The sequence below is a fragment of the Bos javanicus genome, chromosome 3 (assembly GCF_032452875.1).
Source record: "Bos javanicus breed banteng chromosome 3, ARS-OSU_banteng_1.0, whole genome shotgun sequence".
Lineage (NCBI taxonomy): Eukaryota > Metazoa > Chordata > Mammalia > Artiodactyla > Bovidae > Bos > Bos javanicus.
In genome coordinates this window covers 99,334,767-99,357,839 of record NC_083870.1, presented here as the reverse complement: position 1 = coordinate 99,357,839, position 23,073 = coordinate 99,334,767, and the positions used below count along the sequence as shown (strand labels likewise).

Here is a 23,073-nt window from a genome sequence, read left to right as displayed (position 1 = left end):
TGTGAAGTTTTTGAGAATCTCTCTGTGAGAGACTCAGGATCTCCTCCAAGGTTGCATGGGATTGGCTGGGGCGATAGTCATCTCAAGGCTCCACTGGGGCTAGGGAATCCACTCTTAAGCTCACTTACACAGTTGTTTACAGGCCACAGTTTCTCATTGGCTATTAACCAGAGGCATCAGTTCTTTTCCCCATGGACCTTTCCATAAGGTTGCTCACAAGTAGGGTGACCAACTCATTCCAGGTTTCCTGGTTGACCCCTGATTTTAGTTCTGAAGGTTTTGCATCTGGCAACCCATTCAGTCAGGCAAGCTGGAAAGATTAGTCACCCTACTCTCAACATGGCCGTTTGTTTCCCTCAGAGTAAGATATGAGAGAGCAAGAGTGAGAATTAGAGAATCTAAGATGGAAACTGCAGTCTTTCATAACCTAATCTTGAAACTTTTATTCCATCATTTCTACTGTAAGCAATCAGTCACATTGACAAATGTGTGTACAATGTAGGAAGGGACAATATAAAAAGGTGGGGGATGATTGGAGACCATTTTGGAGGCTGGCTACCAGAGTTTGTTAGTTTTGCTTTATGCCTTTCTTGGAGGCTGTCTCCAAAACTGAGAGATGGTCTTTGGCTGTCTTTTCATTTTCTAGAGCGAGGCTCTAAAGATGTTTGAAGTCTCGTGTACACAGCAAGAACTTTCCGTGAGAGCAAACCTGTTGGAGGACTCAACCTGTCAGTATCTATTTGTTCATTTTTCAGTTTCTTGGAGATGAATCTACCTTTCTGTTACTTAGATTGCCAGGTGACTCCTGGCATTCTAGGAGCAGAAAAAGGAAGGGAGCTGGGGATCTAATCATTTGTTATGCAGTCTTTCACTGAATCCCTCTATTTTTAGTCCACTGATTCATCCCTGCCCTCCACAGTGTCTGGTTTCTTCAAGTCTTGGAGTCTCTCTGGTTTAGTTTTTCTAGAAAATAAAAGCTCTGATCTGTTGTGGGACCTAAGGGGGTGTGACATGGAGAGAGAGCAGAGATTTGGGGTTGAACCAGCCTTTAAGTTATTGCTCTATATCTAGATTTTTTTTTTTCATTTAACCTGTTTAACTTTTTTTAAACTGTTCATCCTCAACTTCCATTTCCTTTGTTTCTCGTTAGAGTTTAATTTTCACCTCTACACCGTCCACAAACCAAAATTGAGAAGGCACTGTCAATCAGAAATTGGGAAAACTAAAAATGGCCCAAGACATCTGTTCTACCAGCTATTAAGAATGATATATTAACATAGTGCTTCTCAAAGCATTTGTGGTGAAAAGCCATTTTTTTTCCTGATCTGTTGTAGACAATTGTTTTCATTTTTTTAAAAAAGTAAGAAATTTCAGCAATGTTAAATTGTTATAAAAATCTGAAGGGCTGTGCTCAGTTTCTATAAGTATCTCATCATGGACTGGTTTATGGATCATACTTTGAGTAGCATTGTGGTAAAGTCTTCCAGTCTTATTGTGAACTTCTTTATTTCTCATTTTAGTTCTAATGTCCTTTTCTGTTTTATCAATTTTCAAGCTTTTGAGATTTTGAATTATTTTATCTTCTGGTAGACTAATCCTTTTTATACAAGAATTGTCCCTTTTTATATCTAGTAAGACTTCTTGTCTTAAATTTGACTGTATCTGATACTAGTGTAACTATGCAAACTTTTTTGCTAGTATTGAAATGGTACATTTTTAATCCTTTGTTTTTAAGTTTTTGAACTTTTTGTCTCGTGTCTTTTGTCAGTAGTATAGTTAGGCTTTTAAAAAATATAATCTTATACCTTTCGTCTTTTACTTGAAATAATTAGGTTATTTACATATAATATAATTACTAATATTTTATTGACTTTTTCAGAAGATAAACATTAGACATTTGAAAAGAACTGAGACCATGTCTGGCACTTTGTAAGTGCTATGTAAGTGTTAAATGAAATATAAGTTCCATGTGTTTAATTTATTGGACTTTATGAGGACTTCAAGCCACATAGCTCTGAGCTGCTGCTGCTAAGTCGCTTCAGTCGTGTCCAACTCTGTGCGACCCCATAGACGGCAGCCCACCAGGCTCCCCCATCCCTGGGATTCTCCAGGCAAGAACACTGGAGTGGGTTGCCATTTCCTTCTCCAATTCGTGAAAGTGAAAAGTGAAAGTGAAGTCGCTCAGTCGTGTCGAACTCTTAGTGACCCCATGGACTTCAGCCTACCAGGCTCCTCCATCCATGAGATTTTCCAGACAAGAGTACTGGAGTGGGGTGCCATTGCCTTGAGACTGCTCCAAAAAGGTAAGCAAGGAGCAAGGGTATGAAGGGGTTCTGCAGTAAAAATCACATAGTTGGAACATCAAAAGATTACTATTAATTAAAGAAAACCAGGGGAATTCCCTGGCAATCCAGTGATTAGAACTTTGCATTTCCACTGCAAGGGGCATGGGTTCCATCCCTGGTCAGAGAACTAAGATCTTACAAGCTGTGTGGTGTGGCCAAAATAATAATAATAATAAAATGAAGAAAACTAAGTATCCCAACATAAGGAGTTTAGCGCTTTTCTGTGTATGGGAAAATGCAAGAGTTTGGATTCATTGAAATTATTCCTTTGATGTGCACCTTAGCTATCTACAGCTGATATCATGTTCTTCCCCATCCTGAGTTCCCAATAGTCAGGCTCACGGTTTGGGGGGAGGTGGGTGGGGCAGCAGTAGTGACTGATGGCTTGATGGCTGCAACATTGTTTGTTGATACGGCAGGCAACATTTTTCATCCATATTCCCTTTCTCCCCACTAGAATATAGGATCTGTGAGAGGAGAGTCTTTGCTCACCACTATAAACCCAGTTCTTGACTGATAGTAGGTGTTCAATAGCTACTTTGTTGCTGAAGAGGGTATAGAGAAAAGGGAACCCACCTATACTGTTGGTGAGAACATGAGTTGCTGCAGCCACTATGGAAAACAGTATTGGGGTGTGGGGGTGGGGGTGGGCAGGGGAAGATTCCACATGCCCCAGAGAAACTGAGCCTGTGCTCTAGAGCCCAGGAACTGCAACTGCTGAGCCCCTGTGCCACAACCACTGGAGCCCACATGCCTAGAACCCATGCTGCACAGCAAGGGAAGCCAGGGTAACGAGAAGCCCACACAGCAACAAAGACCCAACACTGCCAAAATTAAATAAATAAATAATTTTTAAAAAGCAGTATGGGGGTTCTCCAAAAACTAAAAATAGAATTACTCTAGGATTGAGCAATCCCACTCCTGGGTGTACATCTGAGCAAAAGTATAATCCCAAATGATAATGCACACCTGTGTTCATAGCTGCAGTATTCACAATAGTCAAGAATGGAAACAATCTAATTGTTCATCAACAGATGAATGGATAAAGAATATGTGGTGTATTATATAATAGCATGTTCAGTTCAGCTCAGTCACTCAGTCGTGTCCGACTCTTTGCGACCCCATGAATTGCAGCACGCTAGGCCCCCCTGTCCATCACCAACTCCCAGAGTTCACCCAAACTCATGTCCATCAAGTCGGTGATGCCATCCAGCCATCTCATCCTCTGTCGTTCCCTTCTCCTCCTGCCCCCAATCCCTCCCAGCATCAGAGTCTTTTCCAGTGAGTCAGCTCTTCGCATGAGGTGGCCAAAGTATTGGAGTTTCAGCTTTAACATCAGTCCTTCCAAAGAACACCCAGGACTGATCTCCTTTAGAATGGACTGGTTGGATGTCCTTGCAGTCCAAGGGACTCTCAAGAGTCTTCTCCAACACCACAGTTCAAAAACATCAATTCTTCTGTGCTCAGCTTTCTTCACAGTCCAACCCTCACATCCATATATGACCACAGGAAAAACCATAGCCTTGACTAGACGGACCTTTGTTGGCAAAGCAATGTCTCTGCTTTTGAATATGCTATCTAGGTTGGTCATAACTTTCCTTCCAAGGAGTAAAGCCACAAAAAAAGAATGAAATAAAGCCATTTGCAGCAACACGGATGGAATAAGATATTATCATACTGTTACCGAGTCCTAGTTCAGTCTGCTCGCCACACACAGGCCAATAAATCAGGAGGCAAGGCACTGAGGCAAGGAGTAGTAGAAAAACTGTGTGTCCAAGAAGGTGGCAGACTAGAGTTCTAGAGTCCCATCTTATAGAGGTCTGGATACTTATCTCTTTTATAGAACAGAGATGGGGAGGAGGTGAAGAAGTAAAGTAAAATAGCCACAAGTCTTGCAAAATATCTCCTAGTTTGGCCAGCCTCAGGACGGGATGTGTAAATTTCTTCTTTCCTGCAGCTGTTCACAGGTGTGCAGGGTCAGGTTGTTTCCCTGTGAGCTCAACAAAGGCACTTTAGTTTAGCATTCAGGCAGAAGGGCAGGGTTCCTGAGGCAGGTGTTATGTATGCTCATAGCTATGGATATCATCCTTTTAGTGATTATAGTAACAAAAGCAATGGAAAGCAAAGGTTAAAGTAAAAGAAACAGATCCAATATGGAGCCAGATTTTGTTCTTCCTTGTTATAATACTAAGTGAAGTAAGTCAGAAAGAGAAAGACAATAAAATATGAAATCACTTGTATGTAGAAGCTAAAAAATGACACAAACGAACCTATCTATGGAACAGAAACAGACTCAGACATAGAGAATATACTTGTGTTTGCTGTGGGGGAGGGATGGACTGGGAGTTTGGGTTTAGTGCATGCAAACTATTACATACAGAATGGATAAGCAACAGGGTACTACTGTATAGCACAAGGAACTATATTCAGTATCCTAAGGTAAACTACAATGGAAAAGAACAGAAAAAAGAAAGTATATATATATATATCTGAGTCACTTGGCTAAAGAGCAGAAATTAACACACCATTGTAAATCAACTATACTTTAATTTTAAAAAACTACTTTGTTGAATGCACACATATATTAGATGCTAAATAAATTGATTCATTCAAAGATCTGTTGACTATAAAGAACCGACTAGGTAGACTGACATTTATTCAGTAGACCAGTGTATCCCAGTCAGTGTGGAGGACCTAGTGTTTATGTGGTAAACACCCCTAGTTTATGTGGGTGTGTGTGTGTGTATCCTTATACATAATTCAGGGAAAGTCTGTGTAACTAAGTAGTTATTGGGCTCCATAGTTCAATGCAAGTTTGAATCCTTACTACTAGTGGCTGGCTATACAATGTGAGAAACACACTCAACCAGCCCAAAACCAAGGGATGGACTCAGAGACACGAAGCACAGTGAAAGCAAGACTTATAATGACAGTCTTGCAAGATCGGGTGTCCGGTGGGCAGGCACACCCAGGACAGTTACAGCAAACACTTATTCTGGCTCGAAGATCCCTCCCTGGTTCCTCATTAGGTGAGACTGTGTGACTGAACTGAACTGAACTGAACTGATGCGGTTACAGTCTTCCTGGAATTGCCCAAGTCTCATAGGGTATTCTTTCTTCTCCCTTCGCATCCTAAGTCCACAGTTCTCAACAAAGATTTTTGTTTATCCCTTCCCAGACATCCTGTTAGCTTAGGGACTCTTCAGGTGTAAGCTGTTAGACAAGACTGCTGCTGCTGCTGCTAAGTCGCTTCAGTTGTGTCTGACTCTGTGCAACCCATAGCCTGAAGCCCACCAGGCTCCCCCGTCCCTGGGATTCTCCAGGCAGGAACACTGGAGTGGGCTGCCATTTCCTTCTCCAATGCATGAAAGTAAAAAGTGAAAGGGAAGTCACTCAGTCGTGTCCGACTCTTAGCGACCCCATGGACTGCAGCCTACCAGGCTCCGCTGTCCATGGGATTTTCCAGGCAAGAGTACTGGAGTGGGGTGCCATTGCCTTCTCCAGTTAGGTAAGACTAGCTTGCCAGTAATTTTCAAGACAAAACTAGCTAGCTCTGAGTGGGAAACCGTTTGTTAATAATTTTCCACCCAAGGCCAGCTACTTGGTTCTGAAAATGGACCACTTCAAGTTCCATTTCTTACACAATCTGGAAGAGATTACTTAACTTCTCTAAGGCTCAATTTCCTCATCTGTAAAATGGGATTGCAACTGTATCTGCTTTATAGGGTTCGTGATGTAAAGAGTAAGGAATATAAAGCATAGAAAAGCACTAAATTCCTTCTGGTTTTATTTAATTAACAGTAATCTTTTGAAGTTTCGACTACCTGGTCTTTGTTGCAAAAACTCCTATACATCCTGACTTCTCCTTCACCTCTTCAGAGCAGTCTCTCAGAGCTATCTGAGAGGCTGCATCCTGGGCTTAAGTCCTCAGTTTTGTCCACCATATAAAACATAATTCTCAACTTTCAGGCTGTGCTTTTTTTTTTTTTTTTCTGTAGACAGCAGCACCTAGCTCATCACAGTGCTTAGTAAATGTTAGCTATTACTATATCTCAGGGGACTAAGCTCTTTTTAAAATATTTCTGAGCATCTTTCCTAAATACATATGATACATAAACTCAAATGTGTTTAGATTTGTGGATGAAAAAATATAAATTCATATATTACAGAATTCACAATAGCTTTCTTTCCTTTTTTCCCAGACTAGAGTTACTAAAAGTACAACCAGAAAGCTTATGGCTGAGGATGTTCATGACAATTTCAAATATAAAAAAATAATCCTCATATTAAGTTGCAATTTCCACCAGGGCAAAGAACTTGCCTGTTTTATATTTCTCTGCATCTCTATGACCTGGCACATATAATAGGCACTTAATAAATACTTATCTGTTTATTGTTTGCAAATGAATAAATATTTACATTGTTAGGAAACACCATTTGCACTGTCAGTGGGCTCTTATCACTGGCTGGATTGTGGGAATGTTAGCAAAATAGAGTCTGCAGTATTTCAGGAACTAGATTTCAGGAGTCTCAAATGTTTTCTCAAATGTTTTCCCTGTAAAGTATCCAGGGAACATTTCATGGGTTAGAGCTACTAGCTGGTACCAGGAAATTGGGAGCTGAAGTTTTCCACCTTTTCACAATCACACAGCAAATTCTGATTGGTCACACAAGAAAGAACTTGCCAGCTTTAAGATTTCTTTACAGGACTTCCCTGGTGGTACGATGGTTAAGAGTCTACCTGTCAATGCAGGGGACACAATGCAGAGGAAGGACTCAGTCCCTAGTCCCTCCTCTAGGATGATTCCACATACTGAGGGCTAACTAAGCCTGTGTACCACAACTACTGAAGCCCGCACACCCTAGAGCCCATGCTCTGAAGCAAGTGCACCATAATGAAAAGCCTGCACGATGCAACGAAGAGTAGCCCCTGCTCTCCGCAACTAGAGAAATCTTGGACGTAGCCATGAAGACCCAGCACAGCCAAAAACTTAGATAAATAAATAAAAAATTTTTTTAAAATTTTAAAGATTTCTTTGCAAGTCAGGCCCCTCACAATTGTGCTCAAATGCATAGCTAGGCGCATCCAGACACACACAGAGGTGCCTCTCTACCCTCACACTTTATACAACAAGCAGATGTAAATGAATCTTATTGTCAGTGATTTAGAAGTGATCTGGGGGGCTCTGGGGTGCAGTAGCTTGAAGCAGGATCCTAGATCCTTGGCCAGGAATCGAATCTGGGTCATGGTGGTTAGAGTGTTGAGTCCTTAACCACTAGACCCTGAGGGCCAATGGGCTTAAAATGGGACCTCAGTCCTTGTCTTCTTTGAAGAAAGAATTCATCAAAGAGCAAAAGATAGTACGGTGGGTAAAGCGTTTATTAGAAGCAGAGTACATGTGAAAAGAACACATGGATGGGCTCAGAGAGTCGTGCTTTGGGGGTGACTTAAATTGCTTATATGAGGGCATGGATTTTCCAGGTTTCCTCTGGCCAATCATCTTGCTTGTTGCTCATATCTGGTCTGATTCAGGGTCCTTCAGATGTGCATGCGTATCTTTTAGCTAAGATGGATTCACGCAAAAGTCTCTGCGAGGTTGGCAGGATTGGTGCCTCCTCCCTTCCCTGACCCCTGAGGATCTTTTCTGCACATGTGTGGTCTAGAAGATCTTCTTGATTCCAAAAATATGTTGTCATCTTATCTTTTTGTTCTAGCAGAGCTCAGCTCCTCTCTGCCCCTGTCTTTTCTCTGAAATGTCAGCAAGAGACAAGCTCCAGTGGCTCAGCCCGAGGCCCACCTACCTTCCTACCTCAGAAATGAAGTGAAGTGAAGTGAAGTGAAATGGCTCAGTCGTGCCCGACTCTTTGCGACCCCATGGACAGTAGCCTGCCCCAAGCTCCTCCGTCCATGGGAGTTTCTAGGCAAGAGTACTGGAGTGGGTTGCCGTTTCCTTCTCCAGGGAATCTTCCTGACCCAGGGATCGAACCCAGGTCTCCCACACTGTAGACAGACGCTTTACCGTCTGAGCCACCAGGAAAGTCTTTAAACGAGCCATAGTAATCTGCTTATCAAGGCAAAAAGTTCATCTCTGATGGCAGTATTTGTACACTAATGTATAAATGTTGGAAGCTGAGAGTTTTGTTTATGAGCTTGCTTCAAGATTTAGGCTGGCCGGGACTCTAATCGCGAGCGCGGGACACTGCTGGCTGTGGGTGGCATGCGCCTTCCCCAACTCCGCACCACCTCAGGCTGGGCCAGCCAGCGCCTTCTTCCGCGCCATGGCGTACAAGCAGGAGCCGCAGCCGCCGTGCCCGCCGCTCTGCGCTGGCGCCAAGATCTCGGACGACTACCTGGTGATCTGGAGGTGGCTCGGGAGGGCTGGCCAGAGCGCGCGCCAGGCGGCGGAGCTGGGCGCCCGGGCGGCTGTGGTAGAGAGACACAAGCTGGGCGGCACATGCGTGAATGTCGGATGTGTACCCAAAAAGGTAATGTGGAACACTGCTGTCCACTCTGAATTCATGCATGACCACGTTGATTATGGCTTTCAAAGTTGTGAAAGTAAATTCAATTGGCGGATTATAAAGGAAAAGCAGGATGCCTATGTGAGCCGTCTGAACACTATCTATCAAAATAATCTAACCAAATCCCACATAGACATCATCCATGGCCATGCAGCATTCACGTGCGATCCCCAGCCCACAGTGGAGGTCAACAGGAGAAAATACACCGCTCCTCACATCCTGATCGCCACAGGCGGCGTGCCCTCGGTTCCTCAGGAGAGCCAGATCCCCGGTGCCAGCCTAGGAATAACCAGTGATGGGTTTTTTCAGCTGGAAGAGTTGCCTCGCTGCAGTGTCATTGTTGGTGCTGGTTACATCGCTGTGGAAATAGCTGGCATCCTGTCTGCCCTGGGTTCTAAGACATCAATAATGATTCGGCATGATAAGGTGCTTAGAACTCTTGATTCAATAATCAGTTCCAACTGTACCGATGAGCTGGAGAACGCTGGCATTGAGGTGCTGAAGTACTCCCAGGTCAGGGAAGTTAAAAAAACTTCTTCGGGCCTGAAACTCCGCATGGTTACTTCGATTCCTGGTAGGGAACCCACCTTCACCACTATTGCAGATGTTGACTGCCTGCTCTGGGCCATTGGGTGGGACCCAAACTCCTGGGGCCTGAATTTAAACAAACTGGGGGTTCAAACTGATGACAAAGGTCATATCATAGTAGATGAATTCCAGAATACTAACGTAAAAGGTGTCTATGCAGTTGGGGATGTGTGTGGACATGCTCTTCTTACTCCAGTTGCAATTGCTGCTGGCCGAAAACTTGCCCATAGACTTTTTGAGTGCAAAGAAGATTCCAAATTAGACTATGACAACATCCCCACAGTGGTCTTCAGCCACCCCCCCCCCACTATTGGGACAGTGGGACTCACAGAAGATGAAGCCATTTATAAATATGGAAAAGAAAATCTGAAGACATTCTACCACCTTTACCCCAATGTATCATGCAGTTACCAAAAGGAAAACAAAATGTGTGATGCAAATGGTTTGTGCCAACCAAGAGGAAAAGGTGGTTGGAATTCATATGCAGGGAATTGGATGTGATGAAATGCTGCAGGGCTTTGCAGTTGCATTGAAAATGGGAGCAACAACATCCGACTTTGGTAACACGGTTGCTATTCATCCTACCTCTTCAGAAGAACTGGTCACACTTCGCTGAGAACCCAGAGACTTGTATGGCTGGCAGCTGGACCAGTAGACCTTCAGGAAGGAACCAAATCATCACGTTTACTTACTGTTCCCACTTTACGTATTTCTTTATCATAATCAGAAGCTTCCAAGTGTGGAAATTTTCAGTCAGCTTATTTCTGTAATTAGAAATTTGTTTTGTTATTCAGGATTGATTTTTCACTTGGTCACATCTCTCAGTAATTACTATTTGTTTTATTAGAGCTCTAGGCTGGCTGGTTTTTGTGTTTTTGTTTTAGCCTCATCCCAAGTATAAAACTATATGAAGTACAGTTAAATGAATGTACCTGAATGAATATTGCTTGCTAATTTTTATAGAGGAAGATGACAGCTGCTCTTCACATTTAAAGAATGCAAGTACAGAGTCATGTTGTTTTTTATGAAGCCAGTACCTTGCTCTGCATATTGCAAAGCTATTTCAAGGATGTGAGTTTTCCTTAAAAACATATAACTTAAGAGGCATACCTCCTGTATTTTATTCTTTCTTTTGTTCTAAATGATTTTAAATGATTCCTGTTAACTTTTAAGAGATGAAGTTCATCAAATTTGGGAAAGATTTGAGGAGGCTGGTTGCATGAGGGACATTTGAGAAGTGATCCTGGCTTTCAGAAGGAGAGGAACTCAAATACTTCAAAAGTCCTTTCCTCTGCTAAGAGCTCATAGTTCAATGAATGGTTGCAATTTTTGTATGTGTTCTTGTCATTTTATTTTTTTGAAAACTATTTCCAAAAATCTGAAAATAAAATCACAGTCCTTTCTTCTTAAAAAAAAAAAAAAAAAGATTTCTACCTGAGAAAGCAATGGTAACCCACTCCAGTACTCTTGCCTGGAAAATCCCATGGACGGAGGAGCCTGGTAGGCTGCAGTCCATGGGGTCGCTAGGAGTTGGACACGACTGAGCACCTTCACTTTCACTTTTCATTTTCATGCATTGGAGAAAGAAATGGCAACCCACTCCAGTGTTCTTGCCTGGAGAATCCCAGGGATGGGGGAGCCTGGTGGGCTGCCATCTGTGGGGTCGCACAGAGTCGGACACGACTGAAGCGACTTAGCAGCAGCAGCAGCAGCAGCAGCAGCAGCAAGATTTCCACACCTATATATATGCGCCTTCTACTATTACAAGGGATTGGCAGATTTTTAGAGAGCATTTACTATTAAGTCATGAGAAAAAATCAGTCATCAGTATTTATAGAAACAGAATGGTGAGCTGGATGGTGGGTCATGTTCAATCTACTAACGTTTTTTCCTTCCCACCTAAAAACACTTTTTTCAGCTTCCGGACTCCACTCCTAATCTAAGTGTGTGACACTGGCAGGTGAGGCAGAGTGCATGACTCTATTCACTGCACCTTCTCACTTGGGGAAACAGTTCGCAATATATATCATTCAACAGGAACACTGTCTGGTGATACAACATATTATATTGAAAAGATGAATATACTGTTTGGTTAGAAAATTATACTTTAGGTTTAGAAATCCCAAGGAAAGTGTGTTCACTCATTTCCAGAAAAATGGTCAAACCCCTCTACCTGTGGGACCTCATCCAGGACCTGAGCTCAACTTATGTCTATGGAGGGGGATGAGTCCAGACTGGCTGACTTCTCTCATTTCTTTCACTTATTCATTGCAGTTATTTAAAGATGGTAAAATGGAGATCCTTGAGAAGATTGTAGAAAAATACCCTTGTGCCTTTCCTCGCTGGATTGGGCCCTTTCAGGCATTTTTATATATCTATGACCCAGACTATGCAAAGACATTTCTGAGCAGAACAGGTAAGAAAAGAGATGACTCTCAGGGTCCTAATCCTCCTAGGAGTGATATGACACAACCCACAGGCAGGCTTCTAAAGGAATTCTGAAGCAAAGATTGGTATTGGGCCTTTAAGAGACACTGGCGGAAGTGTGGAGAGGTTTCCCACCAATCCTGAAGGGGATTCCCACGTCCCCCTAGTCCCTTGTCTTGTTCAGACTTCCCTGGACTGTTTTAGGGCAGTGTATCTTAAAGCCTAGAAGGTACCATTGGATCTCCAGGGCCTTCCTTTCCTCTCTTGGTTTTGTGACTTCAGCATCAGTAATACTCCCCACCTCAGCCCATTTCTTGAGTATAAAGTCTTCAGGAGAAATGTTCCCAGGGTAGATTATCTCATACCACAAAATTCAAATGTCCAGTTTTTGTTCTCCCAACTTTGTAAAGCTAATGATAGGCTCAACTTCTTTGTGCTATTACCTCCCTCGCATGCATGCATGTGCTAAGTCGCTTCAGTCGTGTCCGACTCTTTGTGACCCCATGGACTGTAGCCTGCCAGGCTCCTCTGTCCACAGGATTCTCCAGGAAAGAATACTAGAGTGGGTTGCCATGTTCTTCTCCAGGGGATCTTCCCGACCCAGGGATTGAATCCACGTCTCTTAAGTCTCCTGCATTGCCAAGTGTGTTCTTTACCACTAGCACCACCTGGGAAGCCCCATCACCTCCCTTACTCTTAGTAAAACCTTATAAAAGCAGCCTTTCCCTGAAAGCCCCTGTGTCTCCCAGTCCCAGAGCTCTGATTTGTCTCATATTCATCTTGTAAAGGACAAGAGCTGTGAAACACCCTCATGCTAGAATTCCTGAAAGGGTTCTGCAGGTCCCGGCTCTAATAGTTAATTTGCTTTCCAAAAAAGATGTGATATATTGTCCCAACTCCTGTCCTGGACACTTTGCAACCTTTGGGCAATCTGTTTCTGCTGGAGGAAGTGGAAACAAGGAAAGAATCTGGATTTGTGTACCTGTCTGCCTCCTGGAGCTGCTGTTGTCAGCTTCCTGAGCCAAGACAGCCAAGGGCTGTAGGGAGTGAGCCCCGGGCTCCCTTTTGCTCACTGTTTGTGTTTAGTTTCGGCAAATGAAGAGAACCTTCCCCAACTTTGGTGATTTTCCTCTAATGTTGTCTTTTGTTTCCTCTGCTTGACTCTGCAGATCCCAAGTCCAACTTCCTGTATAAGTTCATGACTGCAAGCACTGGTATGTATATGCAAATGAAGGAGGTGATCCACTCTTTCTTGAAGCCCCATTTGTATAGTAGAGCTTGCCAAGAAAACTCAAATTAGACTTCAAAAGCATTGAGAATATGGTAGATCTATACTAGGAGTTTTCTAGGGGGAAGGTCAAGAGGAAGTCCTAAGGTCAGCACAGTGCAACTTCCTAGGAACCCTTCTTGTCAATTTCTCTGCCAAAGTCTCATTTGCAAGACAGCCTGTCTGTAAATCTGTCCCATCTCTTGTCTTTAAAACTGCAGCCTTACCATCCACATTCTTTATTTTATTCTTTCTTCTCTCTTGTTTTCTCGGATCTTTCCTTTTCTTTTTGGAGTTTCTGTATTTCCATATGCAAATCAGTAAAGTTTTGCTTCAAACTGCAGTTTGAAAATATTCCATGCTTAATTACAAATTCCAAGCTTAATTACAAATTAAGTTTTTTAGTTATATAATTGGCATTTATGTTAGACAAGAAAGTACTTAAATGAAAGAATATAGGTTTTGGATTCAGAGCTACTTGAATTTGAATCCTGCCCTTCCCCTATCCCCACTAACTAGTTGAGTGATCTTGGAGAAGTCATCTAATTTCTCTAAGCCTCTGTTTCCTCATCTTTGAAAATAAAGATGAGAATAACATCTCTGAGCTATTGTGGATTGAATGAAACACATATTTTCATTTTAGCCATTTTAGTGTAATGGCTGGCATTTTATCAGCGTTGGAGCATGCATCTATTGCAAGCCTGGCATGTTATAAGCACTCAATGAATGATGGCAATTATATATTTATAAACTTTAAGGTTCTTTTAAAGCCAAATCTTTACTTTTCTGGTAACAGAAGATTATGAGGCCTTAGGTTTGACGAGTCTTTTCGCTTTGTATCACTTACAGGTGTGAAGCACAGACTAACACTGAAGGAGAAGGTAGCCGAAGACAGACTTAAACCTCTTATCTAGTTGTTTGTGAATTTTGTGTCAGCAAAATTTCAGACAGCAGTTTATGGATTGGTTTTGAATAGATAGGAGATAAATATTTGTTGTGCCTTTACTGGGACCAAGCTAGTCACCTTATATATATGCCTTCATTTAATCTGCACAGTGACCCAGTAAAGTAGGTATTTATTATCACAGTTTCGCATTGAGAAAACCAAACTCCAGGGAGGTTACATAACTTAATTACTACCAGGTAGTAACTGGTGATTTCAGGATTAGCATGCTTATCCAGCTTCAGAACTCAGGGTCTTTCTTACAGTGCTAAATACATCCATCCCAGGTGTAAGCATCAAAACTCACTTCATCCTTAATGTACGAGCACTGCTTTGACATTCCACTGTGTCACCACTGTCTGTGCACCAACAGTCGCTCCATGATGTCTATGTTCCTCAGCTGTCCTTCCCCATCTCACCTAATAAAATGGCATGTGGTTTTGTGCCTTTAATTTCTCAAGGAAAAGGACTAGTGAATTTGAGTGGACCCAAATGGTCTCAGCACCGTCGTCTACTAACTCCTGGATTCCATTTTAATACCTTGAAATCGTTTGTCGAGGTGATGGCTCAATCTGTGAATATCATGCTGGTAAGTGAAGGGATGAAAGTGCTCTGGCGTGTTGCAAAACGCTACAGCGAATGTATCAGATATCTGTTTAGTGGGTAGTGAAAGTCAAATGAGGATGATTTCTAGAAATTACCCAATGTACAAGTACCCACCAAGCAATGAGAATCCATGTAAGCCTTTGCTATCGTTCTTTGGATGATAAAAGAGGATAAAGATCTGGTCATCCATCTTAGGTATATTTTGAGATCTTATGGCAATAAACCAAGTACCAAGTGGTAAGACTCAGATGATAAGTGCTGTGGTGACAAGTAAGGAAACTAGAAGCAGCTATAATAGCTTCAGATTCAGAGGAGACTCAAATTTACTATGAAATATGAGCTGGACTTGAATATGTGGATAATATGGATGAGGGCATTTTAGGCACAATGAGTTAGCAGGAGTAAAAGTTTGAAGGTTGGAATAGACTTGCCTGAAGGCCATAAAGGACCTAGAAAGAATCCTCTTGGAGGTAGTGGAGTATCATTAGGAGCTGACCTGTGCTCAGCCAAAGGGGCAGAAGGATGTTGCAGAATATTCCTGTGGGTGGTCCCTGATTTATAAATGAGTTCTAGTCCAAAATTCCACTTGTACATGGCATATTTTTGATTTTTAAGTTGTACACACTTGAAAATAAGACAAGTAATTCATTAATACAGTTTCATTATAACGCTTCAAACCCCACAAACAGAGCCAAAGTTGCCCTCCACCTACAACTGCAAACCCATCCCTTTCCCAAGAGAGAACCACTGTTACTACCTGGTTGGCTGGGCCCTCAGCCAAGCTCACAAAAGCGGATTTAACCTGAAATTGACTGGGATTGTGACTAAAATGTTCATTGTGCTTTCTCAAGGCAGAAACCTAGAAGTACAGGCTAGAGAGGGCATGCTTTCCAAGTCTGGTGCTGTGCAGTTTTATGCACAATTGCAAATCAGCCTGTGGTGATATTTGAGTTTATCAACAGTTTGATGAACCATTTCTATCTTTCTTGCTTCTCAGTTGCATATTTTCCCAAGACTCCTCTTATAGCTCCTCCCCTGCTTTGTTGCAAAGTGTCTCTGGAGAGCCTCTTTTGTTCTCATTTCTTCTAGATCCCCCTTTTTTTGGTATTCCTGTAGGTTTCATTTTATTTTATTTATTTTTATAGAATTCTCATTGAAATATAATTGATTAACAATATTGTATTAGCAAACTCACTTTTTGTACTCAGTAAAACTTACGTAATCCTCAGCCATGTCCGACTCTTTGCAGCCGCCTGGACTATAGCCCACCAGGCTTCTCTGTCCATGGACTTTTCCAGGTAAGAATCCTGGAAAGGGTTGCCATTTCCTACTCCAGTGAATCTTCCCACCCCAGGGATCAAACCCGTGTCTCTTGCATCTCCTGCATTGGCAGGCGGATTCTTTACCACTAGTGCCACCTGGGAAGCCCTCAGGATGAAAGCAACTGACTAAACAATTCATACTTGGGTAAAAGATTTTTTTCAATTTCTTTGCCTTTTTTTCTGTGGCCTCCAAATCTTTAGCACCCAGCTGTAGGCAGGGGTGCTCAACAAATATAGCTTGATCTAAACTTAAAACATGTAGATTTATTTGTATTTTTTACACAAAGAATGCTTATTATGATGAATACATTTTCAGCAGGGAACTTTGTGACAGTTTAAGGCACAAAACGTCCTGGGTAGTGGAAGTGGGTCATTTGGGGGCAGAAGGAGAGTGGACACAGGCAGTGCTTGGCTGAGAGCCACCTCCCAGCAGCTGCTCCTATTCACTGCTTATCTCTGTTCCCCACTTCTAAATCAAAAAAAAAATATTTTTTAATTCCAAATTTATTTTTAAGGGTAGCTATAGTGGTTGAGAGTAGTGATAGGTGGGGTATCTAGCAATCTGGGGACTGAAGAAGGAGGAAGCCCTGGGGAGAACCCTTGTAATTATGGGTTTGTGTGAGATTATCTGTTTTACTGGAACCCTGATCTGTTCTAAAACAAGAGTTGTGATAATAATTGGAAGGCCAAAAATACTTACCTCAGCCATTTACCAGATACCTGGTTTGTTCCATGCTTTTTCTCATTTAGTTGGGTGCGTTTTTCCCTTCCTTATGCCAAGTAAGCACTTGGCTTATTTATGTGAAAATTAGTAAACAGAAATCTCATTTAAAATGGAATCAGGAAGCCAGAAGGGGAGCTCTCACGTCCTACCGCTAGAGGTCAACTGCAGATCCAATCGGAAGAAACCTACCTTTGCATGTCCAACAGGAAGAAGGTTACTACTTTACTATCCAGCAAAAGAAAAGAAGAATTTCTCCTTACCCACAATAGCCCGGTTAATGAGACTAACACAACTTGGACAATGAAAAACCACTGCACTCTAATCTCCCAGTTTCCTTCAATGGACTCTTTGTTTATAACAGCTCCCCCAACTCCTCCTTCTCCTTATAACTGTTCCTGTCCTTTGTTCTCCTGACTTGCCCAGGTGACTCACTGGTAAAGAATCCACCTACAGTGCAAGAGATGCAGGAGACGAGGGTTTGATCCCTGAAGTCAGGAAGATCCCCTGGAGGAGGAAATGGCAACCCACTCCAGTATTCTTGCCTGGGAAGTCTCATGGACAGAGGAGCCTGGTGGGCTACAGTCCATGGGGTCACAAAGAGTTGGACACAACTGAGCAGACACGCACCATGATTGCATGTCCTGAACTTCAATTCTTTGCTGTGCCTAAATAAACGCATTTTACTGGTGAAATAAGGGGCAGCTATTTCAGGTTAACATTTACTTATATGACCTTTGACCCCTGCTAAGTCAGAATTGTCTCTGTCACATGGTAAGAGAAGTGTCAGGGAGGAACTTTCAGATAAAAGCATTTTGATGATGATGATGATGTTGATCTTGACCTCCTGTGCCAGAATAAGTGGGAGAAGATTTGTGGCTCTCAGAATACACTTCTGGATATCTATGAGCACATCGACTTGATGACCCTGGACGTACTCATGAAATGTATTTTCAGCTGGGAAACCAACTGCCAAACAGACAGGTCAGTTACAGGAGGGGTAAACAAAAAACTTCATTTGCATTATCTAAGCCGTTTATTGACATATTATCTCCACTCCCTCTTCTAGCTCCCATGATAATTATGTAAAAGCAACAAGTGAAGGCAGCAATATCGTTATGCAACGCGTGTTCAATTACTTTTATCACTATGACCTAATTTTCAAATTAAGTCCTCTGGGCCACCGCCTGCGGGAGGTAAACAAGATATTGCATCGTCATACAGGTATTTCTTGAGTTCGGATTGTCCAAGTCCATACACTGTCTCAGTTGTATTCTGTCTCTCTAGAGGAAAAGGTCTCAGTGTGAAAAGAGAAAGAATTCTTGTTCTTAATGGAGCTTTTATAGGAACACGGCTCAAATGAAACAATTCCTATAGAAGAGTTTGCTATATCCACAGTAATAGTCTTATCTGAATTTTTCTATATAGCTGAAAGTGAAAGTCACTCAGTTGTGTCTGACTCTTTGCGACCTCATGGACTATACAGTCCATGGAATTCTCCAGGCCAGAATACTAGAGTGAGTGGCCTTTCCCTTCTCCAGGAGATCTTTCCAACTCAGGGATTGAACCCAGGTCTCCCACATTGCGGGCGGATTCTTTACCAGCTGAGCCACAAGAGAAGCCCTTTCTATATATTACACCATTTTTATTATATGCAGTTTTTATTAATACAAATATAACATAGCAAGTGGGCACTTAACATTTTATAGCATACCTGGCATGGCTTTTTGCATAGTGATTGTCATAGTAATGACAAGCTAAAAATATTCAGGCAACATAGGAATAAATGGAGGAACAGAGTAAACATGGACATACATTAAAAAAAAAAAAGGACCCCCTGGGGGACTGTTCAATGGGTATAAAGTAGTTATGCAAGATGAATAAGTTCTAAAGATCTGCTGCACAACACAGTACCTATAGTGAACGACATTGTGCTTTAGGTAGATCTTGTTAAGTATTCTTACCCCAATAAAAAAATAAAAGAAGCTTCATTCGAAAATAAATAGTTTTAGCAAAACATAAACAAAAGTTGAAATCGATTAAGTTTTTAAGCAATTCAACACTACTTTTCATGAACATCAAAACAGAGAATATTTATCAGGCCATGAATTAATCCTTCCTCAGCTCCACCACTGAGTAGCAGTATGACTTTGGGCAAGTTACTGTTCTGTCTCAGGGTTATCTGTAAAATGAAGATTAAAAAAAAAACCTATCTCATTGTTTTGTGATGATGATTAAATATGTTAATATATGTAAAGCACTTAAGACAGGCCCTGGAACTGAATAAATGTTAAATATAAAATACATTTGTTCCAAGAAACTTGCAAGATACACCTACACATGCATACGTATGGAGACACATAAATATAGATATTATAAGGACATACAGATAAGCAGATTAGAAATCATCTAAGATACAAATGAGCTTTCGGTATAACAGTAGTTATCAAACCTGTTTGTATCATGGCCCACACCAAAAATATTAATATTTAAATATTAGAGGAAACAGGAGTGGATTTGTAGGCATCTACACAGAACTTAGTGAAAACAATTATTCACATTCTCTTGCTATTGCCTATTTATGATGAAAAAACAAAATGCAGAACATTAGGGGGAAATTAAATGTTAAATTTCTTATCTGTCCTTGCTATTCTTTGGAACTCTGCATTCAGATGCTTATATCTTTCCTTTTCTCCCCTGCTTTTCACTTCTCTTCTTTTCACAGCTATTTGTAAGGCCTCCTCAGACAGCCATTTTGCTTTTTGCATTTCTTTTCCATGGGGATGGTCTTGATCCCTGTCTCCTGTACAATGTCACGAACTTCCGTCCATAGTTCATCAGGCACTCTGTCTATCAGATCTAGTCCCTTAAATCTATTTCTCACTTCCACTGTATAATCATAAGGGATTTGATTTAGGTCATACCTGAATGGTCTAGTGGTTTTCCTACTTTCTTCAATTTAAGTCTGAATTTGGCAATAAGGAGCTCATGATCTGAGCCACAGTCAGCTCCCAGTCTTGTTTTTGCTGACTGTATAGAGCTTCTCCATCTTTGGCTGCAAAGAATATAATCAATCTGATTTCGATGTTGACCATCTGGTGATGTCCATGTGTAGAGTTTTCTCTTGTGTTGTTGGAAGAGGGTGTTTGTTATGACCAGTACATTCTCTTGGCAAAACTCTATTAGTCTTTGCCCTGCTTCATTCTGTATTCCAAGGCCAAATTTGCCTGTTATTCCAGGTGTTTCTTGACTTCCTACTTTTGCATTCCAGTCCCCTATAATGAAAAGGACATCTTTTTTGGGTGTTAGTTCTAAAAGGTCTTGTAGGTCTTCATAGAACCGTTCAACTTCAGCTTCTTCAGCATTACTGGTTGGGGCATAGACTTGGATTACTGTGATATTGAATGGTTTGCCTTAGAAACGAACAGAGATCATTCTGTCTTTTTTGAGATTGCATCCAAGTACTGCATTTTGGACTCTTTTGTTGACCATGATGGCTACTCCATTTCTTTTGAGAGATTCCTGCCCACAGTAGTAGATGTAATGGTCATCAGAGTTAAATTCACCCATTCCAGTCCATTTTAGTTCACTGATTCCTAGAATGTCAACGTTCACTCTTGCCATCTCCTGTTTGACCACTTCCATTTTGCCTTGATTCATGGACCTAACATTCCAGGTTCCTATGCAATATTGCTCTTTACAGCATCAGATCTTGCTTCTATCACCAGTCACATCCACAACTGGGTATTGTTTTTGCTTTGGCTCCATCCCTTCATTCTTTCTGGAGTTATTTCTCCACTGATCTCCAGTAGCATATTGGGCACCTACCGACCTGGGGAGTTCCTCTTTCAGTGTCCTATCTTTTTGCCTTTTCATACTGTTCATGGGATTCTCAAGGCAAGAATACTGAAGTGGTTTGCCATTCCCTTCTCCAGTGGACCACATTCTGTCAGACCTCTCCACCATGACCCGTCTTGGGTGGCCCCACATGGCATGGCTTAGTTTCATTGAGTTAGACAAGGCTGTGGTCCATATGATCAGATTGACTAGCTTTCTGTGATTATAGTTTCAGTGTGTCTGCCCTCTGATGCCCTCTCGCAACACCTACCATCTTACTTGGGTTTCTCTTACCTTGGACGTGGGGTATCTCTTCACGGCTGCTCCAGCAAAGTGCAGCCGCTGCTCCTTACCTTTGACGAGCTCGCCCCTCCTGACCAAGAATGTGGAGTAGCCCCTCTTGGCCCCCCGGGGCCCATGCAGCCACTGCTCCTTGGATGAGGGGTTGCTCCTCTCGGCCACAGCCTCTGACCTTGGGCATGGGGTAGCTCCTCTCGGCCGCCGCCCCTGACTTCGGACATGGGGTAGCTCCTCTTGGCTGCTCCTGCCCCGTCGCAGCCTGGTGCTCTTGGTCGCCGCCCCTGACCTTGGGCTTGGGGTAGCTCCTCTCTGCACGCTTCTGCACGGTCCATCACAGCCGCCGCACCCCATGGAAAAGAAATGCAAAAAAGCAAAATGGCTGTCTGCGGAGGCCTTACGAATAGCTGTGAAAAGAAGAGAAGCGGAAAGCAAAGGAGAAAAGGAAAGATATAAGCATCTGAATGCAGAGTTCCAAAGAATAGCAAGGAGAGATCAGAAAGCCTTCCTCAGTGATCAGTGCAAAGAAATACAGGAAAACAACAGAATGGGAAAGACTAGAGAGCTCTTCAAGAAAATTAGAGATACTAAGGGAACATTTCATGCAAAGATGGGCTCAATAAAGGACAGAAATGGTATGGGCCTAAAGAAGCAGAAGATATTAAGAAGAGATGGCAAGAATATACAGAAGAACTGTACAAAAAAAAAATCTTCACAACCCAGATAATCATGATGGTGTGATCACTGACCTAGAGCAAGACATCCTGGAATGTGATGTCAAGTGGGCCTTAGAGAGCATCACTATGAACAAAGCTAGTGGAGGTGATGGAATTCCAGTTGAGCTATTTCAAATCCTGAAAGATGATGCTGTGAAAGTGCTGCACTCAATATGCCAGCAAATTTGGAAAACTCAGCAGTGGCCACAGGACTGGAAAAGGTCAGTTTTCATTCTAATCCCAAAGAAAGGCAATGCCAAAGAATGCTCAAACTACCACACACTTGCACTCATCTCACACGCTAGTAAAGTAATGCTTAAAATTCTCCAAGCCAGGCTTCAGCAATATGTGAACCATGAACTTCCTGATGTTCAAGTTGGTTTTAGAAAAGGCAGAGGAACCAGAGATCAAATTGCCAACATCCGCTGGATCAGTGAAAAAGCAAGAGAGTTACAGAAAAACATCTATTTCTGCTTTATTGACTATGCCAAAGCCTTTGACTGTGTGGATCACAATAAACTGTGGAAAATTTTGAAAGAGATAGGAATACCAGACCACCTGACCTGCCTCTTGAGAAACCTGTATGCAGGTCAGGAAGCAATAGTTAGAACTGGGCATGGAACAACAGACTGGCTCCAAATAGGAAAAGGAGTACGTCAAGGCCATATATTGTCACCCTGTTTATTTAACTTATATGCAGAGTACATCACGAGAAACGCTGGGCTGGATGATGCACAAGCTGGAATCAAGATTGCCGGGAGAAATATCAATAACCTCAGATATACAGATGATACCACCCTTATGGCAGAAAGTGAAGAGGAACTAAAAAGCCTCTTGATGAAAGTGAAAGAGGAGACTGAAAAAGTTGGCTTAAACCTCAACATTCAGAAAACAAAGATCATGGCATCTGGTCCCATCCTTTCATGGGAAATAGATGGGGAAACAGTGAAAACAGTGTCAGACTTTATTTTTTTGGGCTCCAAAATCACTGTAGATTGTGCTTGCAGCCATGAAGTTAAAAGATGCTTACGCCTTGGAAAGAAAGTTATGACCAACCTAGATAGCATATTCAAAAACAGAGACATTACTGTGCCAACAAAGGTCCATCTAGTCAAGGCTATAGTTTTTCCAGTGGTCATGTATGGATGTGAGAGTTGGACTGTGAAGAAAGCTGAGCGCCGAAGAATTGATGCTTTTGAACTGTGGTGTTGGAGAAGACTCTTGAGAGTCCCTTGGACTGCAAGGAGATCCAACCAGTCCATCCTAAAGGAAATCAGCCCTAGGTGTTCTTTGGAGGGAATGATGCTAAAGCTGAAACTCCAGTACTTTGGCCACCTCATGTGAAGAGTTGACTCATTGGAAAAGACTCTGATGCTGGGAGGGATTGGGGGCAGGAGGAGAAGGGGACAACAGAGGATGAGATGGCTGGATGGCATCACCGACTCGATGGACATGAGTTTGGGTAAACTCCGGGAGTTGGTG

At 42.2% G+C, this 23,073-nt stretch overlaps 2 protein-coding genes across 2 annotated transcripts in view; both read left to right on the top strand.

Moving 5' to 3' along the window:
• LOC133245222 (cytochrome P450 4X1) overlaps nucleotides 1-23,073 on the top strand; it is a 48,760-nt gene that overhangs the window by 9,731 nt on the left and 15,956 nt on the right. Inside the window, exons 2-6 of the mRNA XM_061413170.1 lie at nucleotides 11,730-11,934; nucleotides 13,052-13,096; nucleotides 14,554-14,681; nucleotides 17,598-17,725; nucleotides 17,811-17,965. Of these exons, the coding sequence (XP_061269154.1) occupies nucleotides 11,730-11,934; nucleotides 13,052-13,096; nucleotides 14,554-14,681; nucleotides 17,598-17,725; nucleotides 17,811-17,965 (661 nt within the window). The remainder of the gene's footprint in view (nucleotides 1-11,729; nucleotides 11,935-13,051; nucleotides 13,097-14,553; nucleotides 14,682-17,597; nucleotides 17,726-17,810; nucleotides 17,966-23,073) is intronic.
• On the top strand, nucleotides 8,466-10,161 carry LOC133245049 (glutathione reductase-like). The gene is given in 2 exon segments (XM_061412971.1): nucleotides 8,466-9,829; nucleotides 9,831-10,161. Coding segments are annotated over 2 exon segments (1,605 nt in total). The 3' UTR covers nucleotides 10,072-10,161.